General features: G+C 33.3%; 3 protein-coding genes across 3 annotated transcripts; 2 read left to right on the top strand and 1 right to left on the bottom strand.

Annotated features, from left to right (window-relative positions):
- Positions 1–7,792: 7,792 nt before the first annotated feature.
- Positions 7,793–10,689, top strand: mhc2dca (major histocompatibility complex class II DCA gene). Its single transcript, NM_001424011.1, has 4 exons — positions 7,793–7,872; positions 8,042–8,302; positions 8,962–9,243; positions 9,323–10,689. The coding sequence occupies exons 1-4, from the start codon at positions 7,809–7,811 to the stop codon at positions 9,442–9,444; spliced, it is 729 nt and encodes a 242-aa protein (NP_001410940.1). The 5' UTR covers positions 7,793–7,808; the 3' UTR covers positions 9,445–10,689.
- Positions 10,690–12,688: 1,999 nt separating this feature from the next.
- On the bottom strand, positions 12,689–15,224 carry mhc2dcb (major histocompatibility complex class II DCB gene). The gene is made up of 5 exons (XM_068223219.2): positions 14,102–15,224; positions 13,605–13,880; positions 13,212–13,493; positions 13,020–13,133; positions 12,689–12,907 (listed from the first exon to the last, which is right to left on the bottom strand). The coding sequence occupies exons 1-5, from the start codon at positions 14,157–14,159 to the stop codon at positions 12,816–12,818; spliced, it is 822 nt and encodes a 273-aa protein (XP_068079320.1). The 5' UTR covers positions 14,160–15,224; the 3' UTR covers positions 12,689–12,815.
- A 2,661-nt stretch (positions 15,225–17,885) lies between these two features.
- Positions 17,886–21,123, top strand: LOC100332267 (H-2 class II histocompatibility antigen, A-U alpha chain). Its single transcript, XM_073909966.1, has 4 exons — positions 17,886–17,997; positions 18,207–18,479; positions 18,676–18,957; positions 19,029–21,123. The coding sequence occupies exons 1-4, from the start codon at positions 17,934–17,936 to the stop codon at positions 19,148–19,150; spliced, it is 741 nt and encodes a 246-aa protein (XP_073766067.1). The 5' UTR covers positions 17,886–17,933; the 3' UTR covers positions 19,151–21,123.
- Positions 21,124–21,407: the final 284 nt, after the last annotated feature.

Here is a 21,407-nt window from a genome sequence, read left to right on the forward strand (position 1 = left end):
GATCCAGGGAGGGTATTGACGGTTCCATAATTTGGGCAGGGGAACACAAAAAAGCCCTGTCTCCCGCTGTGCACAGCATGCCACTGCAGGCAGCGGGAGCTTCACATTTTATTAGCCTGGGAGAGCAGCCCCACTGCAAATAAAGCACATTCAGCCAGCCACTGATCTCTGTCACAAAAACAATACCATCATAGCGTGCCGCTCTCAGCGCTCGCTCTTTCTCTCCATCACATGCGTACATATGGGCACATACGAAAGCTTGGTGTAACTCTTTCTCCCATTATCAGTCATTCAGTGCTTTGCTTTCTGAACGACATCTCGTTCCAACTTTCTCTACGTTCACTCTCTTTCTGCATGGCCCCCCTTTTAGCACTTCATAGTGTCTCTTTCATTCGGTCCCCGCAGTTGGGCACTTCACACTTGGAGGTATAGCAGCTCAATGAACAGGCTACAAATGAGCTGATTCAAAAGAGCTCAACCTAATAAAAAAAAAAAAGCAGATATATTAGATTAGCCCGCCACCTGCTCTATTCTGTGCCCATGTGGGTTTATGGATATTATAATCATGGAGAAACCTTGGAGATGAAGATAAAACCCAAAACTGAAATTGTAATTTAGCTCAAAATGAAAACTTTACGATCTAATTTTGACACTGAAAAACAAAACCAATCGAGCTCGGTTATGTTGCATTGTTTGAATCAAAATTACAGGCCTTTTCTTTTATGTCAGAAATTATTTACATTTTGAGCAAAGCTTCTCTTCCACTAAGTTATATTTGTACATTTTCTACCGCACATATATCTACACTTGATTTTTGATTAGTAATGTGCATCACAAAGCACTTTAGAGAGGCATGGTGGCTCAGTGGTTAGCACTGTCACCTTACAGCAAGAAGGTTGCTGGTTTAAGTCCGAGCTTGGTCAGTTGGCATTTCTGTATAGAGTTTGAGTTTGCATGTTCTCCCTGTGTTTGCGTTCTCCGGTTCCCTTCACAGTAAAAGACATGCGTGTGTGTGTGTGTGTGTGTGTGTTTGTGCGTGGGTGTTTCCCAGTACTGGGTTGCAGCTGAAAAGACATCCACTGTGTAAAACATATGCTGGATTAGTGGACTAAGGGACTGAGCTGAAGGCAACTGAATAAATGAACAGAGCACTTCATTTGGATATGTTTGACAGAGATTTTCTCCGTAATACCTCCCCTGGCCTACAGTCAAGGAGCAGTAAAGTTGTTCTTATAATGGCGTGAATAAAGAACAACTACATTAGAAAATGACTTTTTTTGCACTGGTACTGAAGGACATAGAAATAATAATAATAATAAAATAATAATAATTTAAAGAAAAAAGGTGGAAGGGGTGTTTGCAAATAAATAAAAACAAAGAAGAATGAGGAATGGTGATTTTAGTGATTTTAACCGTTTATAGAAATGTGTAGTGGGTCAGTTAGCATTTCTGTGTGGAGTTTGCATGTTTCCTCCGGGTGCTCAGTTTTCCCGAACAGTCTAAATACATGTGCTATAGGTGAATTGAATAAACAAAATAAATCCGGGAATAAAACAAAGGAAAATGAATAAATAAATGAACAAACGAATAAATGAATGAATGAATGAATGTATGAATGAATGAATGAATGAATGAATGAATGAATGAATGAATGAATGAACGGACAGACGGACGGACAGATAGATGGATGGTGGACGGACGAACAACCAACGAACGAATAAATGAAATGTAAAGTATTGATAAATAAGAGACATTATTAGTTCTTTTGCATATCTGCATTTTGATTTGCAGACTGACAATGCATTCCAGATTAGATAAATCCACCTCCAAAGATCAATCATGGCCACCATATTGAAGATTTGTTCTAACCAAAGCGAAAAGGTCATTCGGAGTAAAGTGATAAAAGATAAGTTTACAACTGATACAATACTTATGTTATAACCATTATAAATGATCATGTTTTTGTGGCTGTTTGACAAAAAAAAGCATGCACTGTAAAAAAAAATCATTACTAAAAGTCAAGACTACTTTTTTGTTGCTTTAACTTATTTTAATGTGTTGAACATGTTTTAACTACATTTTATAAACCAAACAAAGTTTAACTTGCTCTGTAAACATTTTTGGGTTTCACATAGTTCATTTTTGTTTGGACAACATGAACGAAATAAGTTAACGTAATTTTTAATGTTTTTTTACAACTTTAATTTGATTGAACATAAAGCAATTAAGTTTCTCCCCAAAAATCTCAACATTTTTTGTTTCAGTTCATTTTAAATACATAGTTTAAACAAACAGCAAAATGTCCTTTTTGAGTGTTACATATTTCGTCAGTTTGATTAATTTAAGTTGAGTTGACTAGAGGATCAATTGATTCATCTGAAAAATTTAAGACAGCAAGATTTTTGTTTTACAGAGTGGTAATACCAGATCACCGAGTCAGGAAGTTTAACTCAAGAACTGAATCCATTTGATTCACATGAAAATCACACAGTACACTGATGTGTTGAAAATTTTTTAAAATGCCAATTGGATTTTGAAGGAAGGGTCCAAGGGTTTTGAAGGGTCCAAGTGATGAACACTGCTGTATTTGCTCAAATGATTCTTTGTCTGTGTTTAATTTATGACACAGAAATATGTCCCAAGAAAGATTTGTTTGTGTGTGTGCTTGTGTGTGTGTACAGTATGAGGTAAATCCTCTGAAAGGATTGGTGAGCCCCTTAAATTGAGCACAGCCTCAAACTAATTCTGTGAACTGGACAATTTGTTTGAGACGTTAAAAAAATAAAATAAATAAATAAAAAAAGATTATTAACAAGTCAGACATTGTTACTTGTCACAAAATGACGCTATATAATTGCTTATAATGTAAAAATGACAATTTAAATGTTTTAAAATAGATTTTAATCAATCTGCAAAATATACACTTATTAGAAGTTATACTTAATTGTAGTGTGTTGTCTAGTTTTACATTTAAAGCTAATAATATGTTAAATAAATTTAATTATAAAAAAGAATAAATGTTTGTGTAAGTGCTAGTTTTAACAATACAAAAGTTTTTTTTTTTATTTTGTTTCATTTTATTTTTGCAAAGGTACAAATGTGGTACTAGACCATACCGACTCCCTCATACAAAACCAGAGGGCAAAGGGTCTGCATTTTTACACCACATGGTGTCCCACAAAACTATTGATGGTAAGAAGATCTGCCCGACAGAGGTTAACCAGCTATCTCTGTTACCATGTTTACCATTGTTTTACTATTCCAAGAAACAACTGAGCAAACAGAAAGCTGAATTGTAGAAGACAGATTGCCAATATTTATCTTTAAAGCATTAAACACAGAAAAATAAAAAAATAATTTTTGTTTCGCACTATGTTGTAAAGCCCTGTATACAGCGAGCAAACACATCACATTGCATCAGCATGGGGATAATAAAGAAGTTGTGCAACTTGCAGAAACACTGACAAATATTGACTGTTAATCCATGTGTGTGAATCAAAGAAAACTAAACTGACCATAGTACAAAAAAAGATGTTACTGATTGTAATTATGTGCAGTATAACACAAACACACACACCCACACAGACACACACACACACACACACACACACACACACAAACACACACACACACACACACACACACACACACACACACACACACACACACACACACACACACACACACACACACACACACACACACACACACACACACACAGGAGAGTCAGAGAGAGTAATGGATGGATGAAATGGTAGATTGACTGACAGAACATTGGATGGACGAATGGAATCGATGAACAAATGAATGGATGAGTAGAAAGAAGGTTGTATGGAGATTTGCTAGATGGAAGTATAGATGGATGAATCAGTGGTATGATAGATGTGTGGGGTGGGATTATTGGATGGATGGATTGATGGATTAGAGAGAGACAGATGGATAAATAAAAGGGTAGGCAAAGGGCCATTGGATAAATGGATGAATGGAAGTGTGGATGGATGGAATGATGCATGTATGGGTGAGTAAAATATGACTGGATGGATGCATGGATGGATGAGTTGAAGAGTTGATGAATGGGTGAATGTGGAATGAATATACAGATAGATCAGTGGAGGAATGGATGGATGAATTGACGGTATAATTGGAGGATGGATGGATGGATAGGGATTGATGGATAGATGGATGAAAGGAAGGATGATAAGAGATGGAGAAATTAATGAATGAATATAAGGATGTAAATGCATAAATGGGTGAACTGATGGATGGGTGGATGTTTGGATAGATTGATGGTATGGGGGTAAGGGTAGATGTATGTATGTATGTATGTATGTATGTATGTATGTATGCACGGATGGACGGATGGATGGATAAGGGATGGAGTAATTGATAAATGATGGATAAAAAAGGAGTGAAGTCATGGATAAATGATGGAGGGATAAATGGATGGATGAATGAAGGAAGGAATGAAGCAAAGAAAGAAGGAAGGAAGGAAGGAATTAAGGAGGGAAGGAAGGAATAGTATGTGGGAATGGATGGATGGATGAGGCATGGAGTTAAGGACAGATGAATGGTTAAATGGATGAATGAATAGATGGAATGGAAGAAAATACATAAATGCATGATTCAAAGAGTCGGTGAATCTTTGGATAGATTGATGGTTTGGGTTGATGGATGGATGTATGGATGTATGTATGCATGTATGGATGGATGGATGGATTTACTGGTGGGTAGATGAATAGGTAAATGAGGAATGGATAGAAGGATCAATGGAGAGATGGATGAATTAATGAAAGAATGAAAGTGTGAATGGGGATTGATTGATGAAAAGATGGATTAGCAATTGAAGGGTGAATGGATGGATGGATGGATGGATGGATGGATGGATGAAAAGGTGGATGGATGGAAAGACACATGAATACGTGAGCTAAAGAGTGCATGAATAGGTTGATGGTTTGAATGCATTGAAGAATGGATGGGTGGGTGTACGAATAGTTGGGTAGGAGTGGATGGATGTTGTCATTTAAGTCAGTGGAAGCTTTACAGAAACAAAGCAAGCTTGCTTTGACAAACTCATACAGTACAATGATTTAATAGTGTTTTCCCAAACTCTTTTCCCTCTCCGCCTTTGTCAACTCTATCCAAGTCATTGGAGGTTTGAAATATATTTAAATAAAATCTGCAGATGCTTTTTTTGTTCCATTACACGGAATTCTCTTTAATCTAGCCGCACTCAAAAAGCTATTCAAACATCTTACATAAATTATGCTCTCAGTATTAAAATCAAAGGCCAACGCCACCAGTCCCAGGGCTGTGAGAGAAAACTTTTGATGGACAGAAGGAGAGAAAGACAAAGTTATGATAAGCATATGTCATACATTTTTTTCTCTGCTCTTCAAAAGCCTCAAATCAGGCTGCCTAGATTTGTGTGCTATCAGCTCAACATCAAAACAGTCTGATGACTGTAGTCTAGTCTAGTCATTATTCATTTTCTTAACCTATGAATGCCAACTGTTATTAAATCACAATATTTTTCTTTTAATATATCATATTTTAAAAGGTAAATTATACAAATAAGAAGCGCAACAGTTTTCACTATTCATAATAATAAGAAATTATTCTTAAGCAGTTGCAGCAAAATGCTTTCAGAAGGATTGTGTGGCACAAAAGTTGTGGTGCTAAAACTTTAAAATAAAATATAGTTTTTAATGTATTGTATTTTTAACAAATAAATGCAGGCCTTTGTGAGCATAATGTTTTTATTAAAATATTTTAAAAACGTGCTGACCCTAAACTTTTAGAAGGCAAAAATACACATAAAAATCTCAAAACAACAAACAATCTTGAGCTCTATCCTGTTGATATCCCACTTTTTAATAATTTTATGATGTGATATATTAGTTTATTGTCATTGATCATTTCAGAGAACAGGCGTTTGCTCTTTTTAAATTGAGATCATGATCTGTAGCTCAACGTCCATCGTGTGGAGGCCCCTGAAAACTCAAGCTTACGATTCACCAGTGTGAGAATGTTTTGCAGTCTTCTGCTCTTTATTGCTGTTCTAGAAAATGTAGGAGACTGGCTGGAAGTTTTGTAAAACTCAAAATTAGCCACATATTAATCATTTAAACATTGTAATCCATTAATGACAGTCATGGAAGAGGTTTAATTTAAGTCAATATACTGCTAGAATATTTCACAAAACAATGAAAACCATTTTTGCTCATATACAGGTCGCCTGATAAGGTCATATGATCTTACTTTTAAAATATTGTTCTGTTTTTTTTTAAAATGGCTCCTTTTGATATAATAGTAGGCACTAAGACTATACAATGAATAACTCAGAAAAAGTTGACGTGTTAATCTGGAAATTCTGAATCCACAGTTTCTTTGTGAAGTACAATCTCATTGAAAAAAAAAATCATGCAAATGCTTGGATACCATGGATACACCTCTTTTGATAAAATATTTTGGCAATATATTCTCAGTAAACAGACCAACATCCATCATCATGTTTTGAGGAAACATAATGTATAACTGCTAAAGGGCATAAAAGTTTCCTTTGCTATTACAAGTTCAATGTAAACCATGATGTCTCAGGGCTTATTAGTCAATAACAAATTATTTGTTTTATAAAATATGTTTTGGTCAATGGAAATGCTGTTAATTTGCATTTGCTTTGCAACAGGCCAGAACCGACACCTTTTTCAGGCCCTAACGAAAACCCAACCATGCTTTCATTAAAAATGTAGTTATTGGAGTTATTGGAGGTTCATTCCCATAGCCATTTCCTCAGATTTACTACACAATGAATAAAAGAAAAGGCATGATTATTTGTGTTCAGTTTCACAACAAGCATGTTTTTTATTTTCATTTATTTTTGCTTTATTCGTAATGTTAAACGTTTCTACATGGACGTTCATTCTGTAACTGTAAACAGTTGTAATGAAATTAAATTAAGAACGTATTTAATCCATAGTGTAATAAAAATGGTTTCCTGGGCCAACAACAAATGTAGACCTTATTTCTGCTGTGTCATATGCTCCATATGGCACTATAGAATTTTAATGCTTCTCCAGTCATGTCTGTGCTTAAGATATAAGGGTGGATGAATGCATAGTTGGATGGGGATCTGAGTTTGTATATTGTTCTCATGATGCAGCTACATTTTATCATTATGATTTAAAAATCCGTAAGAGGCCTAATCTAGTTCCACTGTAGTGTCTATATACAGTATATGATAAAATTATAGATGATAGTGACCTCTGGTGGTAATCCTGTGGATTAGGATATCAGTCTCATTACTGATAGAAACGGAAGTAAAAAGGGGAAAAAAAGCTATTTGGGAAAAAAAACAGCTTGTGATGTTAGAACAAAAACAGCTTGTGATGTTAGTACAAAAGAAAAAACTAATAATTGGAAGCAAATCTGTTTCGTATTGACAAAAGCAGAGCAGGGAACAATTAAATACCAATAAGATAAGACCAGAAAATAATTCGGTCACAGACAACAAGTTTGTCTAGTAATGTAGGTTTTTCACTCAAGTGAATCATTGCGTATTGTTTTATTATTGCATGGCTTTGGAAAGTCTATATGTCTTGTATTTGCCATGTTAGAGAGCTCTTTTGCATCTTATTAGAAGGCAGAGTAACTTTACAAATACCTAAACAAGACAATCACACCTGTGGACTGCTACTTTAAATGTCAAACCAGAAAATCCAGTTCATAACTGACCACAACAGCAAACTGTATTATATTGTATGTTGGTGTATTCCTCAGACCACTCTATAGTTGAACTCACTCAAGCAAACATGCTTGAATTATTATGCAGAATAATGCTTTTCATTGCCTACTGGACATGTTCTGAAGGACAAAGTAAGTAAAACTAATATTGTAATATTTTAAAATGTTATTTAATAATGTTTTTTTTTTTAAATAGTGTTAATACTCTTCCTATTTTTGGAGGCTACATTTGTGAATATAACATGGATGTCTCATTAATTATTCTACATATAATAAATCCTCTAATTTCTGAAATCCTCAGTGGATCTTGAATATGGTCTGATGGAGTCATGCACTGGATCACCAGATGATGAAATTGTCTTTACTTTTAATACTGAACTGGCTGCATACTTGGTGGTAGTAGATGGGACACTTGTTCTCACTGTACCAAATTTTATTAAAGATTATCCTGGATTCTATGAATTACCCCTGCTTGATGCTAGCCCTGCGACTGTTGGATTAACAGCTCTGTGCAAAGTGGTGTATGAAAAGACACTCAACTTAAATGTATCTGAACCTCTTGGTAAGATATGATTTTTCCTTTACACAGTGGTCATGTACAGCAAACAAAACCTATAACTATGTTTAAGAAAATGTTTCTGATTAACTACATAACATATGACTTGTTATTAATTAAATCAATGTCATTATGTATTAATTTTGTAACAATGTTAAGAAATTAATAATGTAAATTAATGTATTAATTAATGATGTGAGTCAAAACTATCCATTTCATCATTCAGTTGTCTGCTTATTATTATGTAACTCTGGATCATAAAACCTTAATCTTAAGTTTAAAATGGAAAATCTTATTTACACATGTATATTTTTGTGAACATACTAAAATACTTGAGTCAGAGTTATAGATTTTATTTTATACCAAAATTCAAGATCATGACTTCTTCAAAGCTTTTTGATTGGTATGCATTGTTAGCAAGGAATTTAGACAACTTTAAAGGGTTTTTCAGTGTTTTTTATCTTGGCCAAATATTCTCCTATCCCATCAAACCATATATATTAAAAAAAAAAAAATTCTCAGCTTCATTATGACATATAATACATTTTTTTTAATTAACACTTTGATTGGTTTTGGGATCCAGGGTAACATTTAGTATGTCCCATTAGGATTAACATGATTATGTTGCTGTTGTTTTTTAAATTAATTGATAATATGTATTTCAGAACCTCCCTGGGTTTTACTTTACCCCCGAAATGATGTGAAATTAAATCTCAAGAACACTCTGATCTGTCATGTGACTGGATTCTTCCCTCCACCGGTCAGAGTCTTGTGGACCAAGAACAATGTGAATGTGACAGATGGGTCAACTATCAGCAGATATTACCCTGACAATGATAGAAATTTTAATGTCTTTTCTCAACTGAGCTTCATTCCTGAGGAAGGAGATGTTTACAGCTGTTCAGTGGAGCACAAAGCCCTTCAACAACCTCAGACCAGAACATGGGGTGAGTGTTTATTTAACATTCACATGTAATCGCTTATAAAACACATTATTCTCCAAATGTTTGTGTGTGTTGTGTGCAGATGTGGAGGTAAAGCAGCCCAGCATTGGTCCATCAGTGTTCTGTGGAGTTGGTCTTGCTTTTGGGCTGCTGAGTTTCGCTGCTGGAATATTTTTCAATGCCAAAGGCAAAAAATGGATGTAATATTGACACACTGACACATGTATTTATTAGTTGTGTCAACATATAGATTCCATTCAACATTACTATGTACTGTATAATCTGGCTCAGTTGTGCAGACATTTGTAATATTATTGCATTGTTCTTGTTACATTCAGTAGTTTTACATGTTGGTTTTAAATACTTAGTGTGGTTTATTGTTATAAAAGTACTGCAAACAGGCAGACCTCACAATGCAAAAGATTAGTCTGATTTCATGTAACAGGAAGAATAAATTTACATTATAATACTATTTAATATAATGACTACATTTTTTTCAGTAGCCCACTTTAGCTGATATACAGTCTACAAATAGTAATTGCTAGTTGATAATGTGCTTAAAAAGTCAATATAGTGTCTCCCTGATAGCAAAGCTTGTTTGGTATTTTCTTGATAAACAAGGTTTGTTTTACAAATATTTTAAATTACAAGCATCTTAATGCATTGATTCCCGCCCTGGGGGTTGCAACCCCAACTATTGGACACTAAGGATTCATGAAGGGTCATCAAACTTGCTATAGTAATGAAGCAGATGCCAATTTAGTGATAAACCAAAGTTTGCATGGTTAATATTACATTTTTATAATTATTTATTCTTCAGGACAGTAAATTCTGTCCATCATTATACAAATTTATCAAGAGTCACAGCGTATGTGTTGTTTTGTGTAAAAAATATAAATCAACATTTTCATTGAGATTGTCTTCAAGTGTTCTTCAGACCGTAAACTGGTTTAGACAAATGTATCAGACTGAGATTAAGGCTTTATAGCCAATATTTAGTGAAAACAAGAATATTGTTTAAAAAACTGGGAATTGTTGAGGTGGGGATAAGTGGTCATTTATCATTTTGAATGTTAAAATAGGGGTCTCCTAAAAATAAGGCCGGGAACCACTGTCTTAATGACAGTCTAATTCATTTAACATCCATTATGTGACATACATCTTATAGATATGTTGAATATCTGTCTTTACATACATGCAAATGAACTTAATTGATGTCCTAGTCTTGATCTGTGGGTTTAACCACTTAAACTCTGCTGGTATTTTGGGATTTCCGCCTGGATTTTGCCTACCGAAATTTAAAAGCTTCCCAAATCCACATAAAGAGGTGTAAATGCAAAAATTTGGTATCATTTTAAAGAAAACCCTTTGAAATTTCATAAAACACAATTGAAAGTGTTTAAAATAACTGTATATGTCATCTGTGTTATAATAAACAACTTAAAAAGAGGCGCTTTTTGTATTTTTTTTTATAAACTCAAATTTGAAAGTGTACCTTTTAGGTTCTGTGTGGTCTAGCGTACTGTAATTAAATTTGGTGGTTCCTGCACATGTCTGTAATCATAGGAAAAAAGAAAAAGGTCTCTACCATAATCTATGCAAAAGTTATTGCATTCCAACTGATGAGAGGTGCTGTACAAGCCACAGAGACCGATCCTTGTTTACTTATTTCACTATTGTTTTGTTTAATTAAACATAACTCACTGTGTTTGGACCACATCAGACATATAAAAGGATTACTTATGCACATCACCTCAAAAACAGAGGAGAATGGCCCTGAAGGCACAACATAAGGTAAGAGATGAAAGGTGTCTGTGCTATCTGGGGCTGCTTATTGATCATGAATGTAATGTTTACATTTCTGCACCATGGAAACCCCACAATTCATTCAACAACTGTTTGGCATATGAATATAATTCAGTAAAAAGAATGCTAGAACTGTATGAGCACCGGCAAGGGCTTTCATTTGAGCTATAACTTGTCCATGTGTCATATGAAAAAATATGAAAATGAACCAATGTAAAATACCCAGCTCGGGTATCCAAAATACTGTGTATTTAAGTGTAAATTACTTTTTATACAGTAGAATAAAAACCAAAGTGATACATATGTGCATAAAATATAGATTCTACACTTTCAGATGACACCACTTACGGGGGTCTGGTGCAACGCTAGCCCTTTAAATCTGAAAGTGAAAGTTGATGATGTCATGGTTTAAGTGGTTTTAATATGGCTTGGCTCACCATGTATATATTTACAAGAAATCTGTACATACAATTCAACATCCAGAACTTTTTTGACTAACTGCATCTTTGTTTAATGTCTATCATCTTTTTTTCATATATATATTTTGTGTAGTCTCATCACTTTATGTACACTGGAAGCTTCTGTATCCAAAACAAATTCCTTGTGTGTAAAGCACACTTGGCAAAAAAACACTTCTATAACAGCTTCATCTCTTCTTGGAAGGATTTCCACAGGGTTGAATGTTTTCATGATATTTATTTAGAAAGTGCATTTGTGAGGTCAGGCACTGATGTTAGACAAGGATGACTATCTTGCAAGCTTCTGCTGTAATTAAAAGCTTGATTGGTCACTCCAAAGCACATCTCCACTATTTTAGAATCCAGTAGCAGAGTGCTTTACACCACTGCTTCTGACGCTTTGCATTGCTCTTAGTAATGTAGGCCTTTATGTAGCTGCTCAGCCATTGTACCCCATTCCATGAAACTCCCTATGCACCTTTCTTGAGCTATTCTGCAGGCCACATTAGGTTTGGAGGTCTGTAGCTACTGATTCTGCATAAAATTGATGACAGCTGACGCTAAAGCATGCAGTTTTAATATCATCATGTTTTTCTTCCTCTATCTCTAAACTCCAAAGCATACGTTTTGTGACCACCTTTTCAAAATATCCATAATTCTGTCTTTTCTTAGATTTGTTCCTATTGGCTAAATTACTGAGGTAGTTGTGATCAAGAATTAATCTGTAAACATCAGAACTGACAATGGAACAGTCAAGATTTTTTTGTTAGATTCTTGGTAGTGGAATATTGTGTATGTTGGCCTAAAACTATTGTAGTGTTAGCCCAGTCTAATGTTCCTCATTGAACCATCAATGGCATAAATAAAATAAAAAAAACCTTTATTTTCAATCTTGAACTTTTTCTGTAACATAGTTTATTATATTTAATAAACAATACATCATTAACAGAAAAAGATAGAAAGGCGGGAAATCACATTTCTGAAACACTTTCAGGTATATAATAAGAACTTTTTGTGCAAAGCGAGAGAGAAAAATACTGAAAAGTATATATATATATATATATATATATATATATATATATATATATATATATATATATATATATATATATTTGTAATTGATTTAATTTACTAATTAAGGAGAAAAAAACATCATAAAAGATGACAAAGACTATAAAGAATTTAGACATGCATTTAGTTACAACTATGACATGATATAAGATAATATGAGCAATCAGGAGATGAGGTGGATGTGATTGACACCGAGAACTTCTCTTATTGAATCACTAGTTCTCTCGAATGACCTGAAGGTTATGTTAAAGTGTCAGATGTTGCAGAGTACTGTGGTTCAGTATTGTTCATTGTTTGAAGTGGAACTAAATAAACCGGAAGTCTGTAAAAGCCTGTAGACAGCAAGAAAACAACATTTTCAAGATCTCAGTTATAAATTACAGATACAGTACAGATTTCATTGCACTACTAGTCAACAAAGTCTGTTTTACATTAAACACTAACCTGTTTGTTTTCTTTTATAATAGATCACTCCTGCAGCTGCTGTAAAGATCCCCATCAGCAGCCCCACAGCCCCAAGAATGATCTTAGATCTTTCAGTCTCGGGGAGAGAGGGATCTGTAAAATGAAAGACGGTTGATAAATACGTCCAGGCTGATTCTTGACACATTAAATTCACCATAACGGTGTTCTTACCCCAGTAATAGATCATGGGTTTATGGAAGCTGGCATGATCCACCACACAGGAGATCTTCTCTCCAGGTTGAGGAAAATATTCCAGGTGGGAATGAATCTGATAATACCAGTCTCCATCAGCCATCTCCTCAATGGACATCACATCAGCTGTAACCTTTTTATCATTCCTCATCCACGTCAGTTTGATGGCTTTGGGGTAAAAGTCATAGGCACTGCACACCAGGACAGCTTTCTGATTGCCTTTAGCTTCAGTAACTGACCGAATAATGACTTCTGGTTTCACTGTAGAAGTGAATAAAATTAGACATGAATCAAATTTAACCAAAATATCAATAATACCAGTCTATAAATGGCCTTCTTAACTTAAAGTGGACAAATGAATAGGTCTTACACCTGTCACATGATTCAGCATTCCATCAGAGATTAGTGCCTTTGCAATTTTTTTGCAGTTGTCAATCCCAAACTCAGCCAGGACTAGCACAAATGTGTTATTTTTATAGTTTTCAACAAATTTCTCTCCAAATTCAGTGTAGCCAACAATTTTCTGATCAGTACTGTTGTATCTAATGTATTCAATCTTGTTGAAGATGAATGAGAAGATGAGCTCAACTTTCTTTGTAGAGCTCAGTACTCGACATTGACTTTGAAGATAGCCGTAATTTCCACATACTGAAAAATAACAAAGATAGACAAAAATGTGTTTGCAAAAAAGAAAACATAACAATATTGCACCTTCAATTAAAAATTAAACAGAAATAAAAAAGAAATTCACAGCAGAATATATTTTTAGCAGATTAGAGTACAACACTTTTTAAAGAAAAGTTAACTTTAAAGAAGTAATTTGTTGTTCAGGTGAATCATTTAACACACATGCATTTTGTATGTCTTACCTTTTTCCAATAAAGCAGACAAAATCATTGCCAGACATGCAACACGACTGAACTGCATTTTGTTGTTCTGTATGCTGATACTTTTGTCTGGCTACAGTAACTTGATGCAACACTGGCATATTTGTTAACGGTCAATTGTGTGCCTGTAAATTTGCTTTGCGAAAAAAAATATGTTGATCACATGCACATTATTTACTCCTGCTTCTGTTTAGCACACTGATCCATCAGAAATAACTGTAAAACATGTCTGTTTTCCTCTGTCTTTACAAATAAATCAGAATGATAAATTGGAGAATATATAAAATCCTGTTTAAAGAGATTGAATCCTTTCTGAAGGCCAGTAACAGAGTACATGTGCAGTGACTGAGACATCACTTGTTAAATTAAAAATAAATTTTGAACAGATCAGTCTGGTCAGTCAGCAAAAAAATGTCAAGATTTTGTTATAACTTAAAGCTTTACAGATCTTTATTGGGTAGCGTTTTTCATGCAAGTCTAGTAAACCAAAAACAATTTTTGTACATACTCCTGTGGTAAGAAGTAAAATGAAATACAAAGTGTTTGTGTTTTTAAGTAGAGTAATTCTAATTGCAATAACTATAACTTGTTTTAAAATTGTTTGCTTGTTTGCAATATACACCATTCAAATTGATAAATGCTAAATTAATACCACAACCCGCATGGGATAAAATGTACCCACGTCTGTTTTTGAATTGTGCATAACAGATTTTCGATATATTTAAGTCACTCAGTTATGAATTTTTACTAAACCTGTGTTATTTACGACCCATATTGACAATTTTCTGGTTAAAAATTGGGTATTTAAAGGTACATCTCAATAAATTAAAATTTAGAGGAAGAGGAAGATAAGAGAAACTAGAACCTGTACAACACAGAAGAGCTTAGGTCTGCTATGAGAGAAACTTGAACTTCATCCTCTCAGCAGTGCCACAAACTGATCGCCACGCATGCCCTGACATGGAGCTACCGACCAAGTATTGAGTGCTGTACATACTCATACATTTCAGTAGTCCAACATTTTTAAAAATCCATCTTTTTATTGGTCTTAAATAATATAAAACATTTCTGAGGTACTGAATTTGGGGTTTTCATGTGAGCCATAATCATCAAAAATAAAAAGAAATAAACATTTGAAATATATCAGGGGTTACAGTAATGCAATGGATAACTGTAAAAAAAGTGTTCAGTCAAGTTAAGGTCAGGACTCTGTGCAAGCCACTTATCAACACCAAACTTTTTCACCAATGAAAATAATGTCCAATGCACTCAAAAATGAGTAAAAAAGTTAATTGACAATAACGTCTTTAATAAATATATTAAAGTGTAATCAAGATATTAAAGTGTAAAGTGTAATATATGATATAAATCTTTATAAAATACTGTATGAGTTTCACTTTTTGAATTCAATAACTGAAATAAATCAAATTTCTATTGCTGCATCTGTATATTGATAAGCACTGTAAGGTCAAATGTACCCATATGTAGTGCCTTTAAATATAAGCTGTTCATTTTTACTGTTAAATGCATACTGTTTTTCAAATACTTGATATCAGGTGCAGTAGTCACCAGCGTCATTTAAAAATTAATCAGTTGAAATGAAATAACTGGTCACTTCCTTGTCTCTGTTTTATTGTTTTGGTAAACAATATGAAGAAGAACTTAAAAGGGGAAAACTGAGATGTTTTTATTTTGTATGAACTGGTTCTGTATGAAAGTTGATTAAAGCTGCATTTGCATGTAAAAGGACAAACTGAATTTCCCTTTTTTCCAATGTCATTGGTAGTGCACCTTGAATAAATTATTTTGAACAGAGCCACTGTGTGCTTATGCTTACAGCAATGAGATTGGATAAACATTTACAGATTAATGAGGGAATGTATGCATTAATTTGAGAAAAAAAATTCAGTGTATGGTATAGTCAAATTTTCTTGTCATCAGTTAAGTTTGTAAACAAAAACAATTTTATCTCAATATGAAAACATTGTTTTAAAGATCTTAACTAATAAACACAGAGAGTCGCTTGAGAGTATTGCTGTTTTAAAATTACTAATGTTTAATCTATTGTAATTTTTACAGTTTTATTATGTTTATCTAATTTTGGAGAATACTTTTATTAAAAGGATAAACAAAAACTCACATTAAAACCATTAAATATAATCGTCTTGCCACTGGGGCTGTTCTTATTAGCACTTACTCTGAAGCATTTGTTTTTGTGTCATCGTGCACTTCCAAGTAAATTTGCATTGCAAAACCTGCTGTATCAAATCCAAGCTCCTTGGTTTCAACAAATATTCTATGTCTGTCGTGAATGTTTTAAAATGAATCAAATAAATAAAATGAAAGTAGCCTAATATTTTAGAAATAATGATCTGGTCAAATGTGTTTGTGTAAATGAAGAAACATCTAAGAACGGCTTGTCTTACATGTTTTGTGAAACGTAAAATTATTTTTTCTGTTTTTAGCCAAAGCCGACTGATAAGCTCAATCGTGTAAACATGATGTAATTAAAATAATAAAAGATAAATATTACACACGTGCTTTCAATATACAAAACCATCTCTTTGCGCCCTCTAGTGATGAGTTTAATGATTCCTTCCGTGTAGGCTACATATACATAGGCTATTTACCATTTGACAAATAACTTTAAAGGGGTAAAAATCCTGTAAAACTTTTTTTTTAATAAATAAAAAATATTTAACACATTTAATCACAAATTATTGTCTTGATATGGGACATTTTACCAGAAAATTATCACTTATAAAAAATGTGACAGGGTCTGACCTTTAAGCTTGTCCTCAGAAAATCATACAAAAGTAGACATAAGATAATGATAGAACGCATCCTTGATCACTGTCAGCTTCTCGGTCAAATGATGTCACTTTCGAGTCATAGTCTTAAAGGTTTATGGCATGCATTTTATGATAAATGTAATGCAAATGTGACAGGACTGACAGAAGCATGAGGACAACTGTAAGTTTATTTGTATTATATATTTATTTGTAGAATTTATTTATAATTTCATGTTTTTAATCAAGTTACGTGAATAAAAAATTAAACTTGAAGTATTTTTTTTCTAAAAAGCAGTTTTTAGCATAACAAAACTGTTAAAGCTTTAGGTTCAATTGACGGAGGACAAGGACAATAACAGGGTTTGTACATTTCTAAAAGGTTTTTATTAAAGAAAAACAACATGAAAACCAAATGAATGAAATGTTTATTTTATAGAACAGCTCACAGAAATCAACCATCAGTCCATTTTAGAAATGTCTGGATGCATTGATTTTTATTCACTGTACTAATGTTTTTGTTTCAGGGACAGATAATGTACGCTTTTGGTGGAATGTCCCATGATTATTATCTTGACAATTTGTGACCATGCTGTACACGTTCAGGAATTCTAAATTACCCTAAACTTATTAACACAAAACAATAACACACACAATGTCACACAACTAGGGCTAGACAGAATCTGCAGACATTTTTTAAAATTTCTGAAGAGAATTTTGTTAAAAATCTGTGGATTTATGCGAAATTATTTGAGGAGTATCATGACAAAAATATGAAATCAACATATAAAAAAAATAAATGTAAAAGCGGAATAAATATAAATTTACACACATTTAAATGAAAAGACTCAATGATGAGCTAAAAGTCGATTTGCCGATTTCTGGACGCACAGTTTCTGTGTGGGCCTATAACACATAAAACATGTGATGTCACAGCTTCAGATTAGATCAAACCAGAATTTCCAGTTTATGACTGACCACAGTGGCAAACTGAAGGATCCAACTGCTCTGACTGGACTTCAAACATGTTTAAAACATTTTCTGGAATAACATTTTTTATTTTCTGTTTAATTCATACTGAAGGCCAAAGTAAGTAAATCTTGAAGTGCAATTTGTAATTAATGTAAATGTAATGTAAAAAGCGACATATTTATTATAAATATTTTATTACAAATATATTAACTAAAAAAATTACAGTATTTGTATACTTCTTGTAATAGTTATTTTTAAACAATTGCTTCATTATAGAAAAGAGATGTGATATTGTGTATGCATTTCTGAAATTCTGAAACCTTTAGGTTATCCTGAATTTGGCTTCATAGAAACATGCAGGGGATCATCATATGATAAAATTGTCTTCATTTTGGATACTGAAGAGGCTGCATATAAAGACATAGAAAAGGAAAAACTAGTTTTCACACTACCTGATATGGTAAACTCCTTTTTAAATGCAAATCCTCAATATTCTCTGAATGATCTAAGACTCAATGATGTTGGAATACCAGCTTTCTGCACAGAGATTTACCACAAGATACTCTCTTTGAATGTGTCTGAAGACACTGAACCTCTTGGTGAGTTTTTTTTTTTACTCCACACAGCTGACATCTACTGAAACACACGTGGTTTGAACATTTATCACTGCTAGTTCAATAAGAAGTATCTGTAATGTCCAAATATTTTTCAGATAAAATTCAAACATCGACAACAAATTTGTTTTTTTTTTTATTACATATTATGTATTTTATTAGACATATTATTATCTTCCAGAACCTCCTTGGACCACAGTTTACTCCCGGAATGATGTGAAATTAAATGTCAAGAACACTCTGATCTGTCATGTGACTGGATTCTTTCCCCCGCCGGTCAGAGTCTTGTGGACCAAGAACAATGTGAATGTGACAGACGGATCAACTATCAGCAGATATTACCCTAACAAAGATGGCACAATGAACGTCTTTTCTCGACTGAGCTTCATTCCAGAGGAAGGAGACGTTTATGGTTGTTCAGTTGAGCACAAAGCTCTTCAACAACCTCAGACCAGAACATGGGGTGAGTGCTTATTTAACATTCACATGTAATCGCTTATAAAACACATAAATGTTTGTGTGCGTTGTGTGCAGATGTGGAGGTACAGCAGCCCAGCATTGGTCCATCTGTGTTCTGTGGAGTTAGTCTTGCTCTTGGGCTTTTTGGTTTTGCAACTGGAGTCCTTTTCATTGCCAAAGGAAAAAAATGGATATAATTATACATAAGTCAACATTAAAAGTGGATCAGACCCTTTCATCAAAGTTGTCCTAAATCTACCGAGCAGCACGGATTCTTGAAAAATAGTTTTGATCCACTTCAAATGTTGATTACTAAATAATGATGGAAAAAAAAAAAAAAACATTTTGGTGTTACACTGTAAAAAATAAGATGACAAAAAGTGATGACAAATGCATTTTTGTTACTTTAAGGTATTTCAATGTGTTGATCCAGCTCTAACCCTGATATATATTATATATAATTATATATTGTATTTTAGTTATGCAAAGATTAACTTGATATTTTTAGTCAATTTGACATGTAAATTGACATGACTAGAAAAACTAAAAGCTAAAGAAACAGGAAGATGGCACGAATGTTTAAAGTGCCGTTGTCATATAAAAATAGCATATAAGTTTGCATTGCAAATGAACAGAAACTAAACTAAACCTGTTTGGTTATATCTTATATCTGCTTCAAGAAATAGCATTAGACTATTTAAAATGCTTGATTACATTTTTGGCAAACACAGCAGGTCTCATATATAATATGTCCAATCAACGACAATTGTATTGTACATAAGTCATACAAGAATGTAAATACTGTTTAAAAAAAGACTTCTTAACTTTTATTTAAGGTTTACAGTGCAAATCAAATTACAATAAAAAACAAAGCTGCAGCCTCTCTCATATAATACATCCCAAAAAAGACCAGTTGCATTGTACATAAATCATATAAACATTGGTATTATCATTCAATCATATTAACGAAAGTAATATAAAATCTGAATAAAAAAAAGTTCTAACACATTTATGTTAGTAAATATATCGACTTAATTATCGGCTTAAATATCTTGTTATATTATTAGTATATTACATGGCGTCCTCTGTGTCTAGAAATGATTTTGCATTTTAAAATTGGCTGGATTCTGATGGTCTGTTTTGAGTTAAACTGTTGTACAAAAAGGAGGATTGAAAACACAGTTTACATTTTTCACAGATGTGTTTCTGAGTCAGCATATTTTGTTGATCCTGAAACATCAACTCAGTCTGAAAGTTTAAACCAAACATATTCCCTAAACATAAACTGTACTCTAACTTTTCTAACCAATTAGAGGTTTAAAATTAATAATCAAAATGACTACTGTAAGCAATGTGTTTTTGACTCTTTTTTTTTTTTTTTTTTTAGCTTTATTGCACTTTAAATGTACACAAAATTGTCAAAATTAATGTCTTGGTGAAATTTCTGAAATAGTGTAGTATTCTGATACATTGTGTCTCTACACTACCCCGATATCTATTTTAAAGTGACAGCAGCCTAATTAACCTATTGTCTATATACATAGTTTATGAAGTAATGGACTGTGCATCTTCAAATGATTTCTCATGAATTGTGTATGTATTTTTGTATTTTCATATTATTTGTTCAGTAAGTTATTATTGAACAAATTGTCTTTGTTCTCTTTTTTGTAGTATACATCATTACTGTCCCAGTCTGGTCCAGTAATTAGTTCAGGTTGTATATTAGGCTTATCTCAGCGTGAGAAATAAAAGGTGTGTTGTGTAAGCTGTGAACTGATGGAAATGCTTGTGTCTCATGGTGAATGCCTAAAACTTTAGAGCACTGCGATTTAAAGAAATGTTCTGGTCGACCTGTGTCAAAAAAGTGAGGTAACTTGACAGTTTAATGCAGTGCAAGATTTTTGACACTATTGATCTTGAGGCAGAAGAGGAATAAAGGTTTTTTTATTATGTTTTTATTAATATTTATTTATTACTTTTTTTGTTAGTTTTTTTTTGTTGTTTATATTTTTATTTTATTATTATTATTATTATTATTTTTACATTTACTGTGTCATTTTATAACTATATTGTTTTTCTGATGGTCATTGGTTCTTAGTTGTGAAAAAGCAGAACAGTGTATTACTTATTTCTGTATGTATATGATGTTGTATCTGCACAAAAAGTTAATAAATATAGTTGGCAAAAAAGTGGAGTAACTGGAATATTTCCACTCACTTCTTCTGACATCTTCTATAGACTGAGACTGTGTCCACATAAACACCAGTGTTTTCAAAACCACTGCTTTTTCCACACAAAAACACAGCATCAGGTGACTGAAACCTGAACTTTCTGAAAACTCCAGCCAAGGTGAAGATTTTCAAAAACTTCAGTTCAAGAGTTTACACTATAGCTGATCATTGATTATAAAGCTTGTTTGGCATGCTGTCCAGGGAGAGAGCCCTGAGCTCACAA

Source organism: Danio rerio, chromosome 8 (genome assembly GCF_049306965.1).
Source record: "Danio rerio strain Tuebingen ecotype United States chromosome 8, GRCz12tu, whole genome shotgun sequence".
In the NCBI taxonomy this organism is placed as follows: domain Eukaryota; kingdom Metazoa; phylum Chordata; class Actinopteri; order Cypriniformes; family Danionidae; genus Danio; species Danio rerio.